The sequence below is a fragment of the Abramis brama genome, assembly GCF_963993115.1.
Source record: "Abramis brama genome assembly, chromosome: 15".
Classification (NCBI taxonomy): Eukaryota; Metazoa; Chordata; class Actinopteri; order Cypriniformes; family Leuciscidae; genus Abramis; species Abramis brama.
This window is the reverse complement of record NC_139977.1, coordinates 27,387,083-27,409,725: the sequence shown is the minus strand read 5'-3', so window position 1 is coordinate 27,409,725 and position 22,643 is coordinate 27,387,083. Positions and strand designations below refer to the sequence as shown.

Sequence of the window (22,643 nt, the reverse complement as noted above, 5' to 3'; positions counted from 1 at the left end):
GACAAAAGCCCCTGGATTCCTGTGTCGCCCTCGGACCCCCTGATGAGACCCGTCCGGGTAAAACACTGATTCATTCTATACGGATTCATGTCATCAGAGAGTATGGAAAAACAGTGGAACTTCAGAGACAAATAATGTTTTGTTCATATTTTATAATAACGTTCATTAATCATATATCATCTCAATAAACAATGCTAAATTAGTTGACCTTAAATGTGCATCAAAAATGTATTGGTTAAGCATGAGGTAGTGTTTTGTTTTATTCAAGTCAAGTCACCATTATTGATATAGCACTTTATACAATAATAGTAAAGCAGCTCTAAAATAGACAGTGTCTTAAATTAAAAGTGTTATCTGATATCTTGATTTGCATGTTGCACATTTTTTATTTGTTGGGACTTGGGAGAGATAAATACCCAAATAAATCTGCCACTGTATTAAGTTCCCCTTTGTTTTCGGGTTTGATCCATTTGGCTGCCGTAGCCACTGTGATTGAACAGTAAGTAACGACCCAGGGTCCTGTGGTTTCAGTAGCTTTTTGACCCTGACTTTGACATTCATCTTCAGAATGAGATTACAGCCATCGTAAATCTCAAGAGTTCACAACCTCCATGTTTTAAACCGCACACTGTTTTCTAGAAGTCACATGGCCTTGCCAGTGCATGAGATGGAGGTGTTATGCGCTGTAATTAAGTCATTCTAAAGGTGAGAATAATAGTTCGCCGCAGGAGATTCAACAATCGCTCCGTTACGCTCTCATTTATGTAGGTCTGAAAGAAAGAAAGAAAGAAAGAAAGAAAGAAAGAAATTAATTAACTGACTGACCACTGAACAAGTAAATGAATGAATGGAGGAACAACGGAAAGCATGAACTGACAAAAAAGAACAAACAAACAAATGAGAAAGAAAGAGAGTGAATTGATTGAAAGAAAGAAAGAAAGAAAGAAAGAAAGAAAGAAAGAAAGCTGACAAAATGGAGAACTGAACGAACAATCAAATTAACAAGCGAACAAACAATTGAAAGAAAGAAAGAAAGAAAGAAAGAAAGAAAGAAAGAAAGAAAGAAAGAACTGACAAAAATGGAGGACTGAATAAACAAATTAACAAGCAAACAAACAATTGAAAGAAAAAACTGATAAAAATGGAGGATTGAACGAACAATCAAATTAACAAGCGAACAAACAATCGAAAGAAAGAAAGAAAGAAAGAAAGAAAGAAAGAAAGCTGACAAAATGGAGAACTGCAAAATGGAGAACTGAACGAACAATCAAATTAAGAAGCGAACAAACAATCGAAAGAAAGAAAGAAAGAAAGAAAGAAAGAAAGAAAGAAAGAAAGAAAGAAAGAACTAAGGAATGGAATAAATGAACAAAGTAACAAATGAATGAACTAACCGACCAATGAACAAGTAAATAAATGAATGGATGGAGGAAGGCATGACAAAAAAGAACAAACAAACAAATGAGAAAGAGAGCAAATTGACTGAAAGAAAGAAAGAACTGACAAGTGAACAAACAATTAAAAGAAAGAAAGAAAGAAAGAAAGAAAGAAAGAAAGAAAGAAAGAAAGAAAGAAAGAAAGAAAGAAAGAAAGAAAGAAAGAAAGAAAGAAAGAAAGAAAGGAAGAAAGGAAGGAAGGAAGAAAGAGCTGACAAAAATGGAGGACTAAACGAACAATCAAATTAACAAGCAAACAAACAATTGAAAGAAAGAAGGAAGGAAAGAAAGAAAGAACGAACGAAAGAAAAAACTGACAAAAAAATGGAGAACTGAACGAACCAACAAATGAAGCGAACAAACAATTGAAAGAAAGAAAGAAAGAAAGAAAGAAAGAAAGAAAGAAAGAAAGAAAGAAAGAAAGAAAAAAAAAGGCATAAGAAAAAAGGAATAAATGGTACCACTTTATTTTAAGGTGACGTGGTTACACGTTACCACATGTATTTAATAATAACAGTGAATTTCTACAAGTAACCCTAAACCAAACCCTAACCGTAACACTCTAGTAAGTGCAAATTAATTAATATTACTCACTACTTATTTGAGTAACAATGTCACTACGTCACTTCAAAATAAAGTGTAACTGTAAAAATAAAGTGAAAAAAAGACAGGAATGAAGAAGCAAAAGAAAGAAAGCAATGTCTCAGTTGATGATTTTGCAGGTGTTCTCTGAAAACACAGATTCAGTTCCTCATCTGCAAGGTTTCTGTCCACTTCAGCTCCGACTGCCTGAATCACACTCGTGTCTGTGAAACAGAAACTTCACATGACAGAACACAAACTCACGTCAGCTTCAACTATTCCACAGATACTCCTGCAGGAATCTTCAAATCGCAGGTTTGTCTGCATTAGCTTGGCTTTCTCTCAGCTCCCCATTATTATCACTGGATGTCACTGAGTCATAAATAAATTAGAAACTGATAAATAAGGAATCAGTGAGTAAACAGCGGTCTAGATGGGGAAATGATTAAAGATTATGAGGCAGGATCCATTTTCTGTCTGGTTTGGAGTTATGAAACAAAGCTGCCAGTGTAGTGTTTGTTTTAATTTGCTTTTCCAGAAAAAAATCAGTGTGAAATTTGTCATGCTGTGGTACGATCACCATGCTCTGCGAAACCAGGCCTGATATTTCATTCTGGTGTTCACTGGGTAGGTAATTATTCACGTTATTATGACAATAGATTTGTCTGCATGATAGAGAAACGTATTATGAGCTGTTGGACTGCAGCAACAGATGGAGTAAATTTGAACCCCACATATTAAAACTTTCAAGAAAAAAAGGTTTTAATTAAAATCCTATTTGGCGTTCATGAGGTACTCGATTTTCTCTCGCTGGTCTGAAATCCAAAGCAACAGGCCTGTGAAATTGGAAAGGACTCCTATACTACACTGTGGAACATTCGAAATTAACATTTCGACCTGACTGACAGATAACGTAATTTATGTTGATAAGCGCAGCTTTTTATCGGTCAGAAACGAATCCAAGAATGTGTGCTGAATCTGTAAGTGAATCAGTCTCAAGCTCTATGAAATTATTTTGCATATCCCAAAAGCCATGGTACTACACAATGGTACAAAAACATCTCTATCTCTTCGAGTTGGGTAGCGACAAGTGACTGCCTTTATGAGAGAATCAATCATCCGTCCATTCAAACGATTCATTCAAAAATGCTAATATATGAGTGAGTCACTGAATCATTTTCTAAACCGATTCATTCAAAAACGCTCATTTATAAGTGAGTCACTGAATCATTTCATTAACCGATTAATTCAAAAACGCTAATTTATGAGTGAGTCACTGAATCATTTTCTAAACCGATGCATTCAAAAACGCTCATTTATAAGTGAGTCACTGAATCATTTCATTAACAGATTAATTCAAAAACGCTAATTTATGAGTGAGTCACTGAATCATTTCATTAACAGATTAATTCAAAAACACTAATTTATGAGTGAGTCACTGAATCATTTCATTAACAGATTAATTCAAAAACGCTAATTTATGAGTGAGTCACTGAATCATTTTCTAAACCGATTCATTCAAAAATGCTCATTTATGAGGGAGTCACTGAATCATTTTCTAAACCGATTCATTCAAAAACACTGTATAGTATAGTACTAAATTTGGTTTGAGTCGCTTCACCTCCATTCACAAATCCTCTCCCGTATTCGATTTTGGACGCAGCGTAATTCGTTCAGGAACAAAACAAGTGACTATTTTCATGAGGGAGTCACTGAATCATTTAGCAAATTCATTAAAAATACAGATTTATTCAAAAATGAAAAGAGTGATCATCTTTGAGGGAGTCATTAAATCGTTCACTGAAATGATTCATCAAATGATTCATTAGCACAGCACAAAAACAGACAAAGTACTGTGATTTTTTATGTAAAATGTGATTATTAAATTATTGATCTGTTGTATAAAAGCAACATTGCTCTTGCAAACGTGATGTTTTCCCGCCTATTAAGATATAAAATATTCAGAAATACAGTGCTCTCGCTCATGTGATAATTCCTAATTTACTGGCAGATATATATTAATAGACGGCCGTTTCTGTCAATTTTTTAGATTTTAGATTTCTTCTGCTGTCATCTGCTGCAAACTTAAAGGGATCGAGCTATAGATTATGACAAATATTTAACTCTTTATGAGCTCTTTCCTATAACAGAGACCCCACATTTCCCCACGCATCCCTAACAAAAAGCTCTGAGAAATGTTTCGAGTCAAAATGACATGATAAGGAACCAAATTAACAGACGGCAAGAATTGAAATTCAGTCCATGTTATCCCTACACAAAACACTCCCATCTGTATTTATGAAAGACGAGAGGAAATTAAATGCACTTTTAACAACCCTCTTTTATGAACTGAGCTTTACAACACTACCTCCAAAAAGCCGTTTTCAAGGACAAGTGATTTCATGGCCTGTGCAGCAAAAAAACTATGCTTATATTCCAAAATACTGCTGAGATGAACAGTGGAATCAACGGGATAAAGATGATAAAACACCACTGTATGGAAAAGCACACGTAAGCATGGAATCGCTCCTAAACGCCTTCATCTAAGACAGACACGCTGAACAATGGCTCGGGTTTTTCACAGTCCGCTGGCAGGACAGTTGGAGTCGTTCTGCGTTTCCAAAGAGCTGAAAACATGCTATAAATCTCAGTTTCTGCTGTTTTCTGGCACAGTGCACACACTCTCACGGCTCTCCGCTGGGGATACGCAGCCCAGGATGGATTTCTACACGCAGGCCAAAGACGCCTGTAATACCAGGAGCTATCTGTTAGCATTCCCGTGCATCTCAACTGCAGGTGCCCGGCTGGCGCGTGGGATTGTGATGATATCGCCGATAGATACAACGTGGCATTTGCCTCCTTCACTAATAAGAAGAACATGATGACAGGGTCAGTAAGTGATGTGTCATATTAATCTGCTCTGCAAAAAGGCCTTATTCATGTAAATGCCACAGTGTCACCGTAGATTAAGGTCAAATGCTTCATTACAAAGACCTAAAACTAACTTTTTGCCTTCTACAAGGTCACAAGTCTGCGAAACAAAGACACAGTGTGCTCACGTGCTTCACCAAACGCAGATGACAACAGACACGGTTCATTCCACCGCAGAAGGTGATGTGAATGTCACCGTAGAAATCCTTATTAAAAAAAGTATTTTATTTTTTATCACTTAGACTTAAAGTCACCACGAAATCAAAATTTACAGTTGTTATTTTATTATGGATTATTGCAGTATTTGTTTAAAATGATTTATCTGTGCACTTTATGACCCTTCAAGTTTTCACCTACTCAGCTATAACTAAAGAGATCACGATTCTCACATGATTATGAAGACAACTTAAAAAAACGTCATTTACAAGAGGTTCTGACAAAAATGTTAATTGCAACAGTCTATTTAAAAATGTTTAATTAATTTGAATGAATTAGAAAAAATCGGTTTGAATGAATGATTCGATGACTCGCGAATAAAGTCTTCACTTCTTTCATTACTGGATGAATCAGCGTTTTTGAATGAATCTCTTGAATGAATGATTCAATGACGAATTTAGGCTGCATCTGAAATCGCATACTTCCCTACTACACAGTAGGTGAAAAACAGTATGCGACAAAAGAAGTATGTCCGAATTCACAGTACTCATAAAAGAGTGGGCAAAAAGTACCCGGATGACCTACTTCTTCCGGCGAGATTCTGAAGTGTGCATACGATGGACACTTTACTATCCCATGAGGCCACAGGAGAGGATTTGTGAATGGCAGTGAAGCGACCCAACTGATGCTGTAGGTCACATGATAGTGACAACATTGCGAATGTAGTACAGATTACATTCATACTACACACATTCATACTATATAGAACATGCTTTTTTAGCGACCATGAAGTTATTACTAATTCAAAATAAGTATGTGATTTTAGATGCAGCCGTAGTTTTTAACAGTCATTTGTCGCATCGCCACCTAGTGGTGTAACGATGTAATGATACAATATTTACTTTAAGCGCCTTACTTTCAAAAAGATGATTTGTTCTATTTTGATTGCTACCGTAGACATCAGTGTTTATATCTTAACTAAAAACTTTTATAATTTGAATATTTGTAACAGAAATAACCATACTGTAAGGTTGAAAAGATATTTGTTAAGCAGTTTTATACCTATACATGACAAATGCTCTCTCTGAAGCAGCGGCAGCGCCAAACCCAGATCTGACAGTTCAAGTGCGAAGGTTCAATAGACACAGGCGAATCATTAGTGGCGTTTCCATTACCCTTCATATTGCGCAAATTGAAATTGCGAATTGAAAATACGCTTAATGGAAACACGTAATTTTCACAAAAACTCCCATTAATCGCAAAAAAGTTTTTACGCTCGCATGAGGTGGTTTTTCAGGCAATTAGAAAAAGAAATATTTCGCAAAAACTGCAATGGAAACAGTTTTTGCGCATTTATAGGTCACCTGACATAGATGACGCGGTATGTTTGGACAGAATACGAGACAGAGTTCTTTATTAAATTCATATGAGACAAAATAATTACAGGAATATAATAATGGCTAGTGCAGTGGCTGGGATTAGTAGGCTACATAAACCTACCAACGTCCGTTGCCATGGTTTTTGAAATGACTTTACTTATTGCGAGAGGAAAAAATGAAGTTTTAGTCGCATAACATCGTTAATGGAAACGCCGTCATTTCGCAATAGTTTTTTGTCGACATTTAGAAAAAAATCGCAAAAGTTTGGCACAAATCTGTAATGGAAACGCGCCTATTGTCATTTAGGAGTAATATCACATGTGGGTGTTCAAATCAAGATCGCAATCTTTTAACGATTAATACCAGTAACCGTAAGTGTTGTTGAATGTGTGTGTTACCACATTTACAGCTATTAGAAAGCAGATTTCTGTTGAAGTAATTTATTTACTTTCTATGTATGTAGGTGTGTATGTTATCAGAGCGTTCCCCAGAACTCAACAGGAAGCAGCGCTCCTCAAGCACTCATCTGTCCTCAGTGATTCATCATCCACCGCACGAGAGGGACATCTGTGTTTTATCTGAACCCTTTCCAAACACAACCAGAGCCCGAAGAGAGAAAGAAGCACGTGATCTGTAAACTAATTACAGCAGGTGGCAGATCCAGCATCATTCATCACTAAACTGCATTTGGGAGAAAAACAAATCACACCAAAACTTTTATAAAGACGGATCTATTTGGGAACACATTGGTTGGTTTGGATGACAAGAGATTTATATAATTGTTAACAAATGCAAGAGACTGTTGAACAGAAATGACACAGACTTCCTGTGATGTGTTGCATGTGTCTGGAGCAGGATTCAGCTGTGTTTGTCAGCGAGATGCCCAGTGTTGATCTGTTCTCATTATCTCTGATGAATGTCTTTGAAGACCTCTTCTCCGCGAGTGAGGTCATTTGGGTGCCATCATGAAAGCCAAAGAAGTAATGTATTGCAAAAACAGACATGGTAAAAAAAAAAAGGAAAAAAGGTTTCTCCTTACCTGGGATGACTTCAAATAGGAACTTTCCGCTTTCCTCCCCATTGCTGGGATGTTCGGTGACTCTGTTGCCAGGTAGGGAAATGGTGCCCTAGAGGAACCAAAAAGCCCAAAAATAAAAAAAATAGTCATACACAAACTGCTGAAGAAAGCAAGACCTCCGAGAAAAATAAATCACAGAAAGGAAAAAGCTCCGATGCATTGGAGAAAAGAATTGTTGGACTGAGGAAAAATAAAAAGTCAAATGTGAAAACTTATTTTTCATTTATATATTTTGATTTAGATTTCATTTGAGTTTGATTTAATTTATAGAATTAAAAACTAATATAAAAAAATATATAAATATAAAGTTTTATTTAATATATATCAAAATTATACAAAAATAATAAATCAAATATAACAAAACATATAAATACAAATATTTTTTATAAAAAGTAAACTTAGGTTAAGTTAGTTTAAAATAAAAATATGTGTATTATATTTTTTGTTATATTTGATTTATTATTTTTATATAATTATGATATATGTGACCCTGGATCACAAAACCAGTCACAAGTCGCACGGGTATATTTGTGGCAATAGCCAACAATACATTGTATGGGTCAAAATCATCGATTTTTCTTTTATGCCAAAAATCATTAGGTTATTAAGTAAAGATCATGTTCCATAAAGATATTTTGCAAATTTCCTACCATGAATATATAAAACATTTATTTTTGTGAGAGGATGCAGCACAATCGCAAACATAAATGTACAACTTTAAAGGCCATTTTCCCAATGTTTCGATTTTTTTGCACCCTCAAGATTCCAGTTTTTCAAATAGTTGTATCTCGACCAAATATTGTCAAATCCTAACAAACCATACATCAATGGGAAGCTTATTTATTCAGCTTTCAGATTATGTATAAATCTCAATTTAAAAAAACTGACCAATGTGACTGGTTTTGTGGTCCAGGGTCACATATATTAAATCAAATATAAAAATATCATACATACATACATACGTGTGTGTGTGTGTGTGTGTGTGTGTGTGTGTGCTGGGCATCTGAAGGCAGAAATCAGCAGCGCTGGCAGTTCAGAGGTTACAGATGGATCCCTTGGGGGTCTGTATAATAGAGCGCAGGCGGCATTAGAGTCGACAAAGCTCTTGTTATTATGTAGAAATCGGATCCTAAGCAGCACTGCGACTGCTGTGGCATTATAGATCAGTGTTTGACACGCTGGGTGAACTGGTGCTTTAAATAGCCCCAACATCAGCACACCACAATGGCCATGTTACCACCACCAGAGCACTAGTAAAGCAGCCTGATTTCCCCCATTGCTCTCATCTGTCCGTCTCTTCATCCTTCTGCTTTCTCGCCCTCCTCTAGCAATGATTTCTTCTCTGTTGGTTTGTATTTCTCTGTTTGTCATTTTCTTTCTTATTATTACCATACTATCATGCAGTATGTGTCATGTGCACAGAATGAAAATGTTCTGTATATTGTACCTCGTCATCTACTATATTTCAACACGACAGTATAATGTTATCGTACTTGTAGTCAAAGGTTTAACAGACAGAGCTGAATCGTTGTCATGTAGGGATAAGATCGAATAGGTGTGAAAAGAGATCGCAATATTTTAACGATTAATCGTGCAGCTCGAGTGAAGATTGCTTTAAGTTCACTTAAATTAAAAGTTGTTATACTCTTATAGCCTATTAAATGTTACAAAGTATGGCTTTCAATTATACTGTTATGTTGAATGGCTATAATTACTCCTTTCATCCCCAGAAACTGAGAAAAATCTTGATTAATTGTGATTACAGTATATATTATTTTCATTTTTTACATTTTTATTTTCTAGAGTAAAAATCAGTTTTTACAGATCAAAATAAATTGCTGTCTATATTTTAAGAAGGGGTCTCACACAAGGGGATCAGCATATTGGGGTCTACGGTATATATTTAAAAAAAAAATATGTGATTATTATTTTGTACCTTAAATAAGGGTCTAACTGCTTGAAGGGAATTTCCCACCATTTTACCGCCAGGTGTAACTTCATCCTGCTATTTAAATTACAGAATCGAGATACAAATGACTGACAGTCACACGTGGTCAGACAGCACAATGAACGCCATTAACACAACATGTGTTGAGCAATGTTTTCATACAGATTTTAATAGTAGCATTACAGTACGCGCTAGCAAACTGGGGTTATTTACGGTCTGCAGGGAAACAACTGCAGAGGTCTAAAGTAGTCACCTTTGAAGGAGAGTATTTCATATATGTGCTATTGTGGGGCTTAAAAGGCACATTTTCATTAGGAGAGAGAGAGCTCAGTTACTACCTTATCAAATATCAGTGCATATGTTCCGTATCCAGTATCTCGACATGCTTGGAAACACTGAGAACATTTAGGATGCAGAGATTTAAGAAGGATACTTAACATAGTGGCTGATGCATTATTTAAATCTCTCCACTAGAGCTTTGGTTACATGACATTATCAGAATTGTAATGAACTTGTGAGATTAATAAAAACTAAATAAAAAATGCAAGGGTGCACTAAATTGATCAAAAGCAATAGTAAAGTAAAAAATTATATTTCCAATAAATGCTGTTCTTAGTTTTGACTTTTCTATTCTGAAGAATCCTGAATAAAGTATCAAAGTTTCCAAAAAATAATAAACAGCACAGCTGTTTTCAACAGCAAATCAGCATATTAGAATGATTTCTCATGTGACGCTAAAGACTGGAGTAATAATGCTGAAAATTCAGCTTTGCGTCACAGAAATAAATGACATTTTAAAATACGTTCAAAAAAGAAAAGAGTTATTTTAAATTGTAATAATATTTCAAAATGTTACTGTTTTTACTGTATTTTTTATCAAACATATGCAGCCTTGGTGAGCATAAGAGACTTTTAAATGGTAGTGTAAATTCCTGGCTGTAAATATAAGCGATATAGTGAGGTCTGACTTAATAACTAGTTTGGGTTTTCATAAAGCAATCATAAACATGCAGCAGTGTCCATAAATGTCACAAGCCAGTTGTCGTTTTCTAGACTTCATGGAGTCTTTGAACCATTAGGATCGGTTTACTATGATATAAGACTCAGTAAACAAGTCCTTATAAAAATACTTGGCCTAGATTGTAGGGTTCCTGGATGTAAGTGGTGCCTGTCATGGTAATACGAGTGAAATAAGTAAAAAGCAGCCACATATGACGATCATTACACAATGACCTCTTCCCCCGGGGTTTTAAAGTCTCTCTGCATGTGGTGCAGATACTTGCCTCTGTTAAAACATCATAAACCTTTACGAGATCTGAAAGCGGGATCCTGCTGACAGTGCGTTCAAGTTGAACTCGAACTTCTTAAGCGATGGAAACTCTACCTGCCGGAACATTGGTGGGGCTCATGAAGATAGCACAAATTTCAACCCACAATGAGGCAGGTCACCAGTTTGATGTGGGCAGCAGTTCCTGTTTTAGAACCGGAGGCTTGAGGGTGGGTTACTAAAGACATGGGCCCTTCAATTAAAGGCATTTTTGTTGCCCCCAGAGACATTCCATGTGGAAAAACATGGAAAGACACATCATCAAAAGGCCGGGAACAAAACCCCGGCCCATTCCAGAGCAGAGGAACCATGCATCTCCTTGCCACACTTCCTTGCTTACTCTACACTAAGAGATGTGAAAGAATTTGTATTTGCTTTGGTGAACAACAACAATGATCATGATATATATGGTGGAGTATGGCCCAAAGCATGCTGCGATTACTCAAGCATGCCAACTTTCATATATAACCTACATTTTCAGTGTACTATTCTGATCCGCATTTGGCCATTTAAAAAAACCTTACCACAGTAAGAACACATTTTTCCATTCCACTGTGCTACTTTTCCATTGTTTATCCTATGTAAACCCGCGCTAGACAGACGTCTTTAACCGTTGCGTCCGCGTCTTGTGTCTTTTGCAGCGTCTCACGCATGACACGTTGCTCTAAAAATGTGGCGCTCAAGTTAAAATAAGTTAACCACACTGTCTCAGCTCGTGTCTCTGCCTGCCTTTCAGACATGAAGGATCATCATCTGCAGCTCAACCTTGCGAAGACAGAGCTTCTTGTAATCCCTGCAAACCCATCAATTGACCACAACTTCGCTGTGCAACTGGGGTCCACAACACTAACACCATCCAGGACAGCAAGGAACTTGGGGAGAGTGTTTGATGAACAGCTGAGCTTTACCACCCACATCTCAACAACGCCCCGGTCATGCAGATTTGCGCTCTACAACATTAGGATAATCAGACCCTTCCAGTCAGAATACGCAACATGTAATGCAACATGCAACATTGAAATGTAATTTCAAGACTGGACTACTGCAATGCTCTACTAGTGGGACTTCCAACCAGCACGACTAAGCCTCTGCAGACGATCCAGAATGCAGCAGCTTGTCTAGTTTTCACTCAGCCTAAGGGAACCCAAGTCACTCCACTGGCTTCCAGTTGGGGCCAGAATCAAGTTCTAACACTGGCTTTCAGGCTCCCCTCTACCTGAACCAACTACTACAAATGTATGCTCCCTCCCACCAGCTTAGGTCACTGAATGAGCGACGTCTTCTTGTTCCCTCACAACAAGGTAAAAAGTCACTCTTCAAAACCTTTACTCTCTCTGTTCCTCTCTGGTGGAATGAGTTGTCAACCTCCACCCGAACTGCTGAGAACATCACATCTTTTAAGAAACAGCTGAAGACGCACTTCTTCCTCAAGCACCTAATGATCTCACACTTTAAACCAATACACCCCTTGGGTTCCCATGATCATTGCTTTGGGGCAGCAGTTCATCTCCCAGTAAGGTGTTGCACCTCGCTGACCTCTGGAGTCCTGGCTGTTTTATTGCGTCCTCATTAACACCTCAAGCCAGACCTCAACGGTTCATACTTTGACACAACCAACCAGAAATATACTGCAAAGATAGATCAAAGAAACTACCATGGGCCTTCTGGATGATCTGGACAACACAGGAATGGAAACTGTGGGAAGAGGAAATTAGATATTGGGTCCATCGCCCCAGAAAGCTGTCCTACGTTGAGCAGGGGCAGAGGTTAGCTTAATATCATCTCAGGAATTTCCCTCCCTGCTCGAGAAAAAATAAAATAAAGAAGCAGAACAAAGCAAAAAAAAAGATTTGTTATGTCACTAGTGTTTATCTTTAATTAGATTTCAGTCCCCTTGGTGCCAAAACGAAGTTAGCTTCTCAGAAACTTGCCTACACAGAGCCAGCGGGTATGTGGGAATCCCCCACAGAGACGCAAATATCCAGTCCCAGATCAGATCAGAAGAGCTGCTTCATTTGTTTATCAACCAGTGGAGATTGATGGTGGAGGACCAAAGGGAACAGGAGAATATAAAACAAGCTACAATCCAGTGCTTAGGCCTGAAGTCCTAAACGGTCCCATGGAATTAATTAAGGGAAAGCCATTTGCTGTGGAATGGTCCTATTAGGTGCACATTTGAACATTTAACCTTGACTTTTCCTCAGAGGGTTGCCCTCATGTCTAGTTCATTAGTGGCCCCTGTTTGTCCTGCAGCGATTTTTCACACTTAGAAGCCACATTCACTCACCTTTCTTTCTTTCTGCTTTTTAATATGCAGTCTTTTGCCTGCAGCGAGTGTGAGTGCAACAAATGTGCCCGTATGCAAGTGAAATCAGCTGTTTACAATGCAAGTTATTTTCTCTTTGTACAGTACAGTACATTAATATTTTGTTTCTAAAAAGAGAGGCCAATTTTTGTACCTTTTTATGGAAAACAAAACATTTTTGTTACTTTAGCCTGAGTTTATGCTTGATTTTTTTTTTATTGTAATAGATGCTTTTTGCCTCTAACATAGTTTGCATGTAATATAATAGATAGTCTAGACAGATTTAATGTTTATAATAACAGCAATTTAATATTTAAAGCATTTGAAGTAACTTTATATTACATGAGAAGTGTTTGTCCATCCATCAGCGCTTCTCTCAAGCATGTTTTTCTGCCGATGCTGACCGAACTCTGTACTAAAAAAGCCACTGCAACCGATGCTACAGAATCTACAGTACAGCGCTATTCGATTACAGAACAAATGACTCAGTGAGCCAGTTCTTTTAGTGAATCAAAAACATACAGCACAACAGTGTAGTATGTTTCTGAACGAATTGCTCTTATGAACCAGCTGTTTTAGTGAATCAAAAACATACAATGCAACAGTGTAATACAATTTCAAATGAATGGCTCTTATGAACCGGCTCTTTTTAGTGAATCAAATACATACAGCACAACAGTATAGCATGATTCTGAACAAATAGCTCTTATGAACAGTCTCTTTTTAGTGAATCAAATACATACAGCGCAACAGTGTAGTATGATTCTGAACGAATTGCTCTAATGAACCGGCTCTTTTTTTAGTGAATCAAAATCATACAGTGCTACAGTGTATAATACGATTTCGAATGAATGGCTCTTGTAAACCGACTCTTTTTAGTGAATCAAAATCATAGAGTGCAACAGTGTATAATACGATTTCGAATGAATGGCTCTTGTAAACCGACTCTTTTTAGTGAATCAAAATCATAGAGTGCAACAGTGTATAATACGATTTCGAATGAATGGCTCTTGTAAACCGACTCTTTTTAGTGAATCAAAATTATAGAGTGCAACAGTGTATAATACGATTTCGAATGAATGGCTCTTATGAACCGACTATTTTTAGTGAATCAAAAACATTCAGCACAACAGTGTAGTATGATTCTGAACGAATTACTATTATGAATTGGCTCTTTTTAATGAATCAAAATCATTTAGTCCAACCAGGGTAATACAGTTCTCAACAAATGACTCTTATGAGCCGGTTCTTTGTAGTGAATCAAAAACAAAAAGTGCGACCAGTGTGGTAGCCTATGATTCCCGAACGAATTACAAAATATGCAGCATAACAGTGTAGTACGATTCTGAATGAATGACTCTTATGAACTGGTTCTTTTAAGAGAATAAAAACACACAGCGCCACAGTGTAGTATGATTCCGAATAAATTACTCTTATGAACCAGTTCTCAAAAACATTGAGAGTGACCAGTGTGGTAGCCTATGAATGACTCCCAAAGTCAATTTGCAGATTACCATCCTGACACCTTTCAGTTCAGATATATGCCACCTAAAAAATAAAATCTACCACAGAGTAGCCGCAGGTAAACATAATTTCCCTCACCGCAGTTTGTGGTTGTCTAACAGAAAACAGGTGGGAAATTAGCTAGTTTGCCAAGAGTTTAAATCAAAAACTAATTCTGAAATGGACAGCATCCATCTAGCCATTTTGATTGGTCACAAGTGAGTTGCCAAATGTGTTTCACTGTTTGCTGAAATTTGTTCTGTGCCACTGAGGAGGGCCAAGGAGACTAAACCTATTACTGCCAGTAATATTATAAATGCCCACAATGGCAGACCTGATAAAATCAGGTTTGGCGTCTGGTGTACCTGTAGATAGGGGGGTCAGCCCACAACCAGACTGCTGCAGTTCAGAAATGTGATTAACCTCAACTTTCCATTACCTACATCCTGACCAATGTTCCCCTGTGAGATGCTCTATATACAGTATCTGAAAACAGAGATATATAGGCCACATAGTCTGTGTATGTGAGTGTGTGTTTGTGTGAGAAAAGGTGTCTTCCTGTGTTCAAGCTGAAAAGAAAATTCATGTTTTGAAAGAAGTCTCTTATGCTCACTAAGGCTGTATTTATTTAATCAAAAATATGAATATGAATCGCAATATTATATTATGAAATACTGAAAAAATTAATATTATTACAATTTGAAACAACTGTTTTCTATTTGAAAATATTTTAAAATGTAATTTAGATGAATTTTCAGTACTCCAATCTTCAGTATCACATGATCCTTCAGAAATCATTCTAATATGCTGATTTGCTGCTCAAGAAACATTTCTTATAATGTCTTATTTTTATAAACCATGATACATTTTTTTCAGGATTCTTCGATCAACAGAAAGCTCAAAAGAGCATTTATTTGAAATAGAAATCTTTTGTAACAATGTAAGTCTAAGTAATCATTATAAACGTCTTTACTGTCACTTTTGATCAATTTAATACATCCTTGCTGAATAAAAGTTAAAAAAAAATTAAAAAAAATCTTACTGTATATATTTATATGCCACTCAACTCTGACAGCATTTGCTACCTAAATATAAAATTAGCCTTTAATTGGTAGATATTAATAGCTAATTTTGGAAAATTAAAATTTGCATTAAAATGACTCACTTTTGTTTTCAAGTGCAAATCTATTTATTATTTCCAGCATCAGTTTATAGAGTGCACATTAGTCTAGTCCACTAATAAAACCTTACTTGCTACATCTACATTTATTCATTTAGCAAACGCCTTGAAATAAATGTAAATGTAGCCAATAAGCTGGTTTTATTAGAGCACGCTAAATGAATGTCCTGTAAACTATCTGTATTAACCGTATACTTGTGAGTGGCTTAAATGAAGCAATTTTCCTGTAGTTTGCTAAAAGCTCTGATGGTAGAGGTTTTGTATCTTACAGTATGAATCAGCTGAAGTGTGTGATTTCTTCAATGATAAAATACTTCATCCTATCCCAGTTTAATAAACACATAGCCTATATTACTGCCTATTATTTTTTAACAAACACAGAAACCAGGGTACCAGCCTCCAAAACAAAAGAGACTTGTTATTTATTGGATCCAAAAATGTTGGATGTTCATTTAGGCCTAGGCTGCGGAAACAAAATGACTCATCAACCTCATTTTGTTTTATATATTTCAGAACTCTAATTTCAAACAGCAATTGCACCGAGGCAAAATGTCAAATTGCCAGCTAGCCTAGCATACCAATGACCAATCATGAATAATACGAGAGACATAAGAGGCCACATGAATCACTCTAAATTCCCTTTTTGCTGCAGGTTTGAGCTTTGGTGAGAAAAACCTGCGTTCACAACCTGGACTTGCATGAGTCAGAGGGAATCATGCAACACACACCATCTCAGAGCTCAGAGGTCTTTCATCTTCATGGTCATTGTTTTGTTGTGTTCAGTTAGTAGGAACAAATTCACTCTGAGCACAAATCTTCTCTAGTTTAATATGATCTTTTCATAGCTCAGAGTCAAAAGCTGCAGTTTGTACAACATTGTACAACAATATCCCTCAGGGTTAAAACAGATTGGCTACCTTCACCTTTTCCTTTCAGATCTCTGTTCCAAACTTAGTGTGCTGCCTCATGTCAAAACAACAAGCCAACCAAAACAACCACATATAACAGAGTTCTTCACAAGAAACTCAACTAACGCTCACCATGAGTTTCTGTCATTTATTACTCATGCTCATGTCGTTCGAAACCCATAAGAGTTTCGTTCATCTTCAAAAACCAAATTAAGATATTTTTAATGAAATCTGATAGATTTCTCTATTTTATTTCAGCTAAAGGGGCTATATGTAAGAATTTTCATATATGAATCGCTTTTTGTAATGGCAATGTGTGGACACATGTGCCAGGAAAACTGGATGTAACGTTTACGTGCGTTCCCGAGAGCTCTTACGTTCTATAACACATGAAATGAATGCTTATACAATGTTCAGGATAATGCCGAAAGAGCTATTCTGTAATGTAACGTCAATGTGCAAAGAAAAGGGATTGATTCAAAGCATAGTCTCATATAGTCTGATCTATATAGTCTATAGTCACAAGTGAATTTTGTGAACACAAGTGTTATTGAGAGGAAAGCATGCAGCACATATTTACGTATTCATCTAAACGTCGCTCTCAGCAGCGTGGACGGCTTCGGGGTGTTCAACAGTATATCGCTGCAAAGGTATTTCCAACTTTTTATTTCTAAGCAAAGAAGGAAAAAGAACTTCACCGTGAGTATATCGGAGCACTGAATCATGTTCAGTCTCTTAAATACAGTAGCACCTCACTGCAGTACACGAGATCCAGGGGGCGGAGTTGGGTCCAGATCCAGGGGGTGGAGATTGGTAGGTTTAGGGATCAGGGGGTGGAGATGGGTAGGTTTAGGGATCAGGGGGTGGAGATGGGTAGGTTTAGGTATATGTAAGGTGGGAGGAGTTGGATCTGGATCCAACCCCGCCTCCTGGATCTTGTGTTCTGCAGTGAGGACCATCTCCTTAAATACGTTGCTGTCTGCAGTTCACTTAATGGCCACCGTCATCTCTAAAAACAAGAGTTTATGAATTCTACATGTAGCTCTTTTAACGTTTATTTTATTTAAAGTATTAGTTTACCCAAAAATGAAATTGATCCCAAAATGTACTCACCCTCAAGCCATCCTAGGTATATATGACTTTCTTCTTTCAGCAAACACAATTGAAGTTACATTAAAAAATATCCTGGCTCTTCCCAGCTTTATAATGGGAGTGAATGGTACCATAGACTTTGAAGCCCAAAAAAGCGCATCCATCCATCATAAAAGTAATCCATACAGCTCTAGTGGGTTAATAAAGGCCTTCTGAAGCAAAGCAATGTGTTATTGTAAGAAATAAATCTATATTTATAACTTTATAAACCAGGCATCCTAGGTCATATACACCTAGGATGGCTTGAGGGTGAGTAAATTATGGGATGATAGTTAACTGCAATAACCCTACACGTGTTTGTCAACTTCCAATCTTTTCCAAGAAAAGAGTAAATTTCCTGCAGTGGTTGTGCAGTGTTGTTCTTCAATTACTGACCAGCGAGCAGCATTGAGCAGATTTAGGAAACTGTGTGTTTGCACTCTTGCTTGACATTCTGATATGATTTGTCCTGGGAAAAGCAAGATCATTAGATTGTGATGTAGAGTAGTTTCTAATCACATTAGTCACTAAGTGCTTTCTAAGGCCAATTAGCCAGCTTAGCTTACAGATAAAATGCAAATGATCTAAGAAGGACAACAAATGCAATGGAGATAATTCCTTTGTGCAGTGCTTAATGCTGGAGCTCCGGATGCTAATTGCTTCTAATATTGGAGTTCCACCATTGTTTGCAACCACTAATAAGAAGGAAAGTAAACTCTCTCAAAGTTTTTCAAAGCTAGAAAAGTAAAGTGAACTGCAAAGTCGCATGTCTCTTAAAGTCGGCATGAAACAGAAGCTATGATTCGCTATTGTGACGTATATCCGAGTGAAAAAACGGCTTCTTGAACAAGAAAAAAAATGTAAGGCGAGACTTGTTTTTGTACATGGGGAATTGATTGAATTGATTGGATGGTTGTGTTTTGCTATTGCTATGATCTCATGTGAGTGAGATGGGGGGGAGGGGGGGGGGGGAGCTATTTTAAAAATAAAAAATCAATTTTGAATTTTATTGGTGACTTTAAAGGGGATCAAGTAACTATTAAACAAGCATCTCCTTTGTAGCTGTCATGACCTTTATAGTTCATGTCTTGTTTTCTGTTGGCCATGCACAAGAATAAACTTTGATTATTTGAGTTCTTCTCATTTATCATGCAAAACTACACTTCAGTTTCCTAAAAAGTACAACACCAACATTTTCAGATTTCAGTTCATATCGCATCATTTCAGATCAATGTTTGCACAAATTATCTTCCGAACACAACATGGGTGCATTTTTCTGCAGCTGAAATATTGCCTTTTAACAAACTTTTGCGTTTACTGTTATTTTACGGTCTCATTAAAAAGGGATATTATTTTATGGTGATAATACACCTTGCAGTAAAGTTATAGTGCCACACATTTTGTTCGGTGGAGGATGGATGGCGACAAAAAAATTTCGGGAGAGCGAGCACAGAGGACATAAAAAAGATTACAGAACTAAGACATAAAAGTTAGAGCCAGAACCTCAATATGTGCTCAGAATACTAATTACTGTTATATCTAACGCTTGAGAGAGAGTGAGAGAGAGATATTCAGACTGGACTCAAATGCCGGATTCTGTTCTTAACTACAGCTGATATAGTGGATAATGAGAGATCACCTGCCACAATTGCACAGCACATTACAAAGGAGAATAAAAGGAAAGACAGAGAGATACTTGCATAAACCTTCTATCTGTCTGGATGTCTCCTAGACTTGGCAAAGTTTTGACACATATTCAAGGACACCGAACAAGAAAGTGTTTCAGAGTGTGTTCACACTTGGTTTGGTTCAGTTAAAGTGAATTCTGGTGCGATTGCTCTGTTAGTCTGGATCATTTGAATAAGTGGTGCACACCAAACACGCTTTCAAATGAAATGCTTCGACTGAAATATGAACGCAAGATGGACCAAAGATATCAAAACAAACCAAAAACAGACGTAATGTCACATCCTGCCCTAAAATGCTCAAGCACACCTGTTTTTTCTCGTCGTAGAAGCTATGTTGCCCATTACACACCCTTAAAAGTGCTGATCAACTCTTATTTAAAGGTGAAGCATTCTGAGCCACAATATCGATTCACCTGTGATTAATTTTAGCTGACACTGCCTGTTCTCTTTAAAAATCCCTTGTGAACAGATTATTGTCTCCATTGTTTTTCATCCCGCTTTGTAACTATAAGCCCTGACTTCATTTAGTGAGCATTGAAAGATGCTTCGCTCCCTATAGGCAACCTCTGATGTCTCTAAGTACAGTGGAACAGGAAGAACAAAAGGAAACTGAGGCTCAGCAGGTCATTTAGGACATATCGGTGAATAAGCTCATGAAAACAGATGCTGCTGCGCATATAATCAGGGATTTGATTACATCAAAGACAAATAAAATAAAATAAAATAAATGCCAGATATGCCAAAAAATTCAAAAAGTTTTCATGAATTTTTTTTTTTTGTTGTTGCAAGAACTGAATGATAAAAAATAAAATAAATGAATGTTTTTGCCAGATATAAATATGAGTGAAGAAGATTACTAAATAAAAATAATATTTTTTTTTGTAACATTTGCCACCAAATTGTCATGACTAAGGCAAAAACCTAGTCATGAAAAATTATTTCCTTTTTATGAAGTTCTTGTAATTTAATGGTCTGTGTTTTATATCAGACAAAAATCCAGATTCGCCACAAAATTCACATAACTTTTTTATTAAAAGTAAATATAAAATAAAAACAAATTTCAAACATTTAAATTAATAAAATAACTTTTCATGAAATATATTTTTGCAAGAACTGAATAAAGATAAAAATGTTTTTTTCATATAATATAAATATAAACATGAGTGAAGAAGACTACTGATTCAAATAAAACAGCAAGTATTAAATATTAGAATTAACCAAATATATTATTAAATTTTTGTCACATTTGCCACCAAATTTTCCTGGTCAATTTTTTTTTTTTTTTTTTTTTTTTTTTTTTAAGAATTCCTACTAATTTAATGATCCATGTTTTATATCGGACAAAAATCCCAAAAATAAAAGTAAAATAAAATACATTTCAAAATAAATAAAGATAGATTTAAAAATTAAAATAAAAGAAGATTTCAAATTAAAATAAAAATGTATTTCATTTTTCCAGATTTATTTTAAGAGTTTCAATGATCCTAAAACAGCATTCCGACCTCAGTGTCATCACAAGTCCAATTATTCTACTTCCAGCTGAATTACAATGATTATGCAATCCATACAGCTGGACAAAAACCCCTTTCTGAACATCTATCTGTACTTGAGTGCGTAAAATGAACCCACATGCGTTGGTCCCCTGCCCACTACCGCCCCTCTCTGCATGCCAGCAGATGACCTCTGACCCTTCCAGTGGCTGCTGTGTGCATTCCCAACGTGACAGACGCACACGACCCCAGACGGTTGCGAATAATATGATCCTGTCAGTGTGTGTGTGTGTGTGTGTCACATGGCGACTTCTCCTTGGGCAACATCAGGGGGCAGATGTTCATGCACCGGAATGAGACAGCAATTAAGCTAATGAGGCAGTTAACTAATGGAGCCATCGCTTTGAATGAAGATGCTAATTAATAGCCACTTTAATGATAGTGCTTCATCACCTCTTGTGGCTCTGTTGCATTGTGGGACGTCTTAATTACACTTCACTTCCCTCCTCGTTTACAAACAGATGAATTATGAGATTTATTCTGACAGCATCTCTGGTCTTGGATGCATGATGTAACTTTGGTATCATGACGAGTCTTATTCTTTTTTTGGTTCCGAAGGTGTAGCCGGTGCATCTTTCTGTTTGCTGCATGACAGTTCGGGGAAATGATGGGCTCTGTGCAAATAGCGCAGACAGTCTCTGTGTGCCCTACTTACAGACAAGTTTTCCATCTCTAAAACAAACTCAGCTGGTTGTTTGTGCTGTGGAGAATGTTAAAGCAACGGAGCATGTTGTAGGTGAGATAGTTGGGATTAATGCACTTGTCTTTGGTTCGCTGGTCACCATTATTTGTGGAAAAGAGAGACACACAAAGGATCTAAATTTACCATTTGTGTTTTCCTTAAAGAGGCCATATCAAGAAAAAACAGCTCTTTGGAAAGATATACTGTAACATTCATATATATATATACTGTATATACAAAATATAAATATAAAAAATATATAATATATAAAATATAAAAAGTATAATCTCAATATGAGTGAAGATATTTATATGAATGATATATAAATATGATATATATATATATATATATATATATATATATATATATATATATATATATATATATATATATATATATATATATATATATATATATATATATACACACAGTAAAAAAATAAATATTGTGAAATATTATTAAAATTTAAAATAACTAATTAAAACAATTTTCATATATTTAAAAATATATAACTTATATAGTATACAAAATACTGACCCAAACTTTCTTAAAGGACCACCCAGTCTAGGTAAAGTAACAAACCTCTCAAACAGGGTCAGGGAAAAAAAATTGTACTCTACCCTTCTCACACATTATAGGTGGACACAAGCCCTTGAAAATATACATCTGTGTTCACTTCACTGAGAGCTCTTCCCTGGCAGGCTGCGTAATATTCCACGTTTTGAAGTTCATAAGGGATCTCATTCATAAAACAGAGAGCAGAACAACAGATGCATTGTGGGCCGACGGTTGTTCTTTCCATTGCCGTCTAGCTCCCTTTTTCTGAAAGCCTAACCTTGGTGTGTAGGCTGGAGAGATG

At 36.4% G+C, this 22,643-nt stretch overlaps 1 protein-coding gene across 1 annotated transcript in view; it reads right to left on the bottom strand.

Annotated features, from left to right (window-relative positions):
- Positions 1–22,643, bottom strand: part of arhgap24 (Rho GTPase activating protein 24) — a 123,790-nt gene that overhangs the window by 71,920 nt on the left and 29,227 nt on the right. Inside the window, exon 3 of the mRNA XM_084136737.1 lies at positions 7,524–7,611. Within this exon, the coding sequence (XP_083992863.1) occupies positions 7,524–7,611 (88 nt within the window). The remainder of the gene's footprint in view (positions 1–7,523; positions 7,612–22,643) is intronic.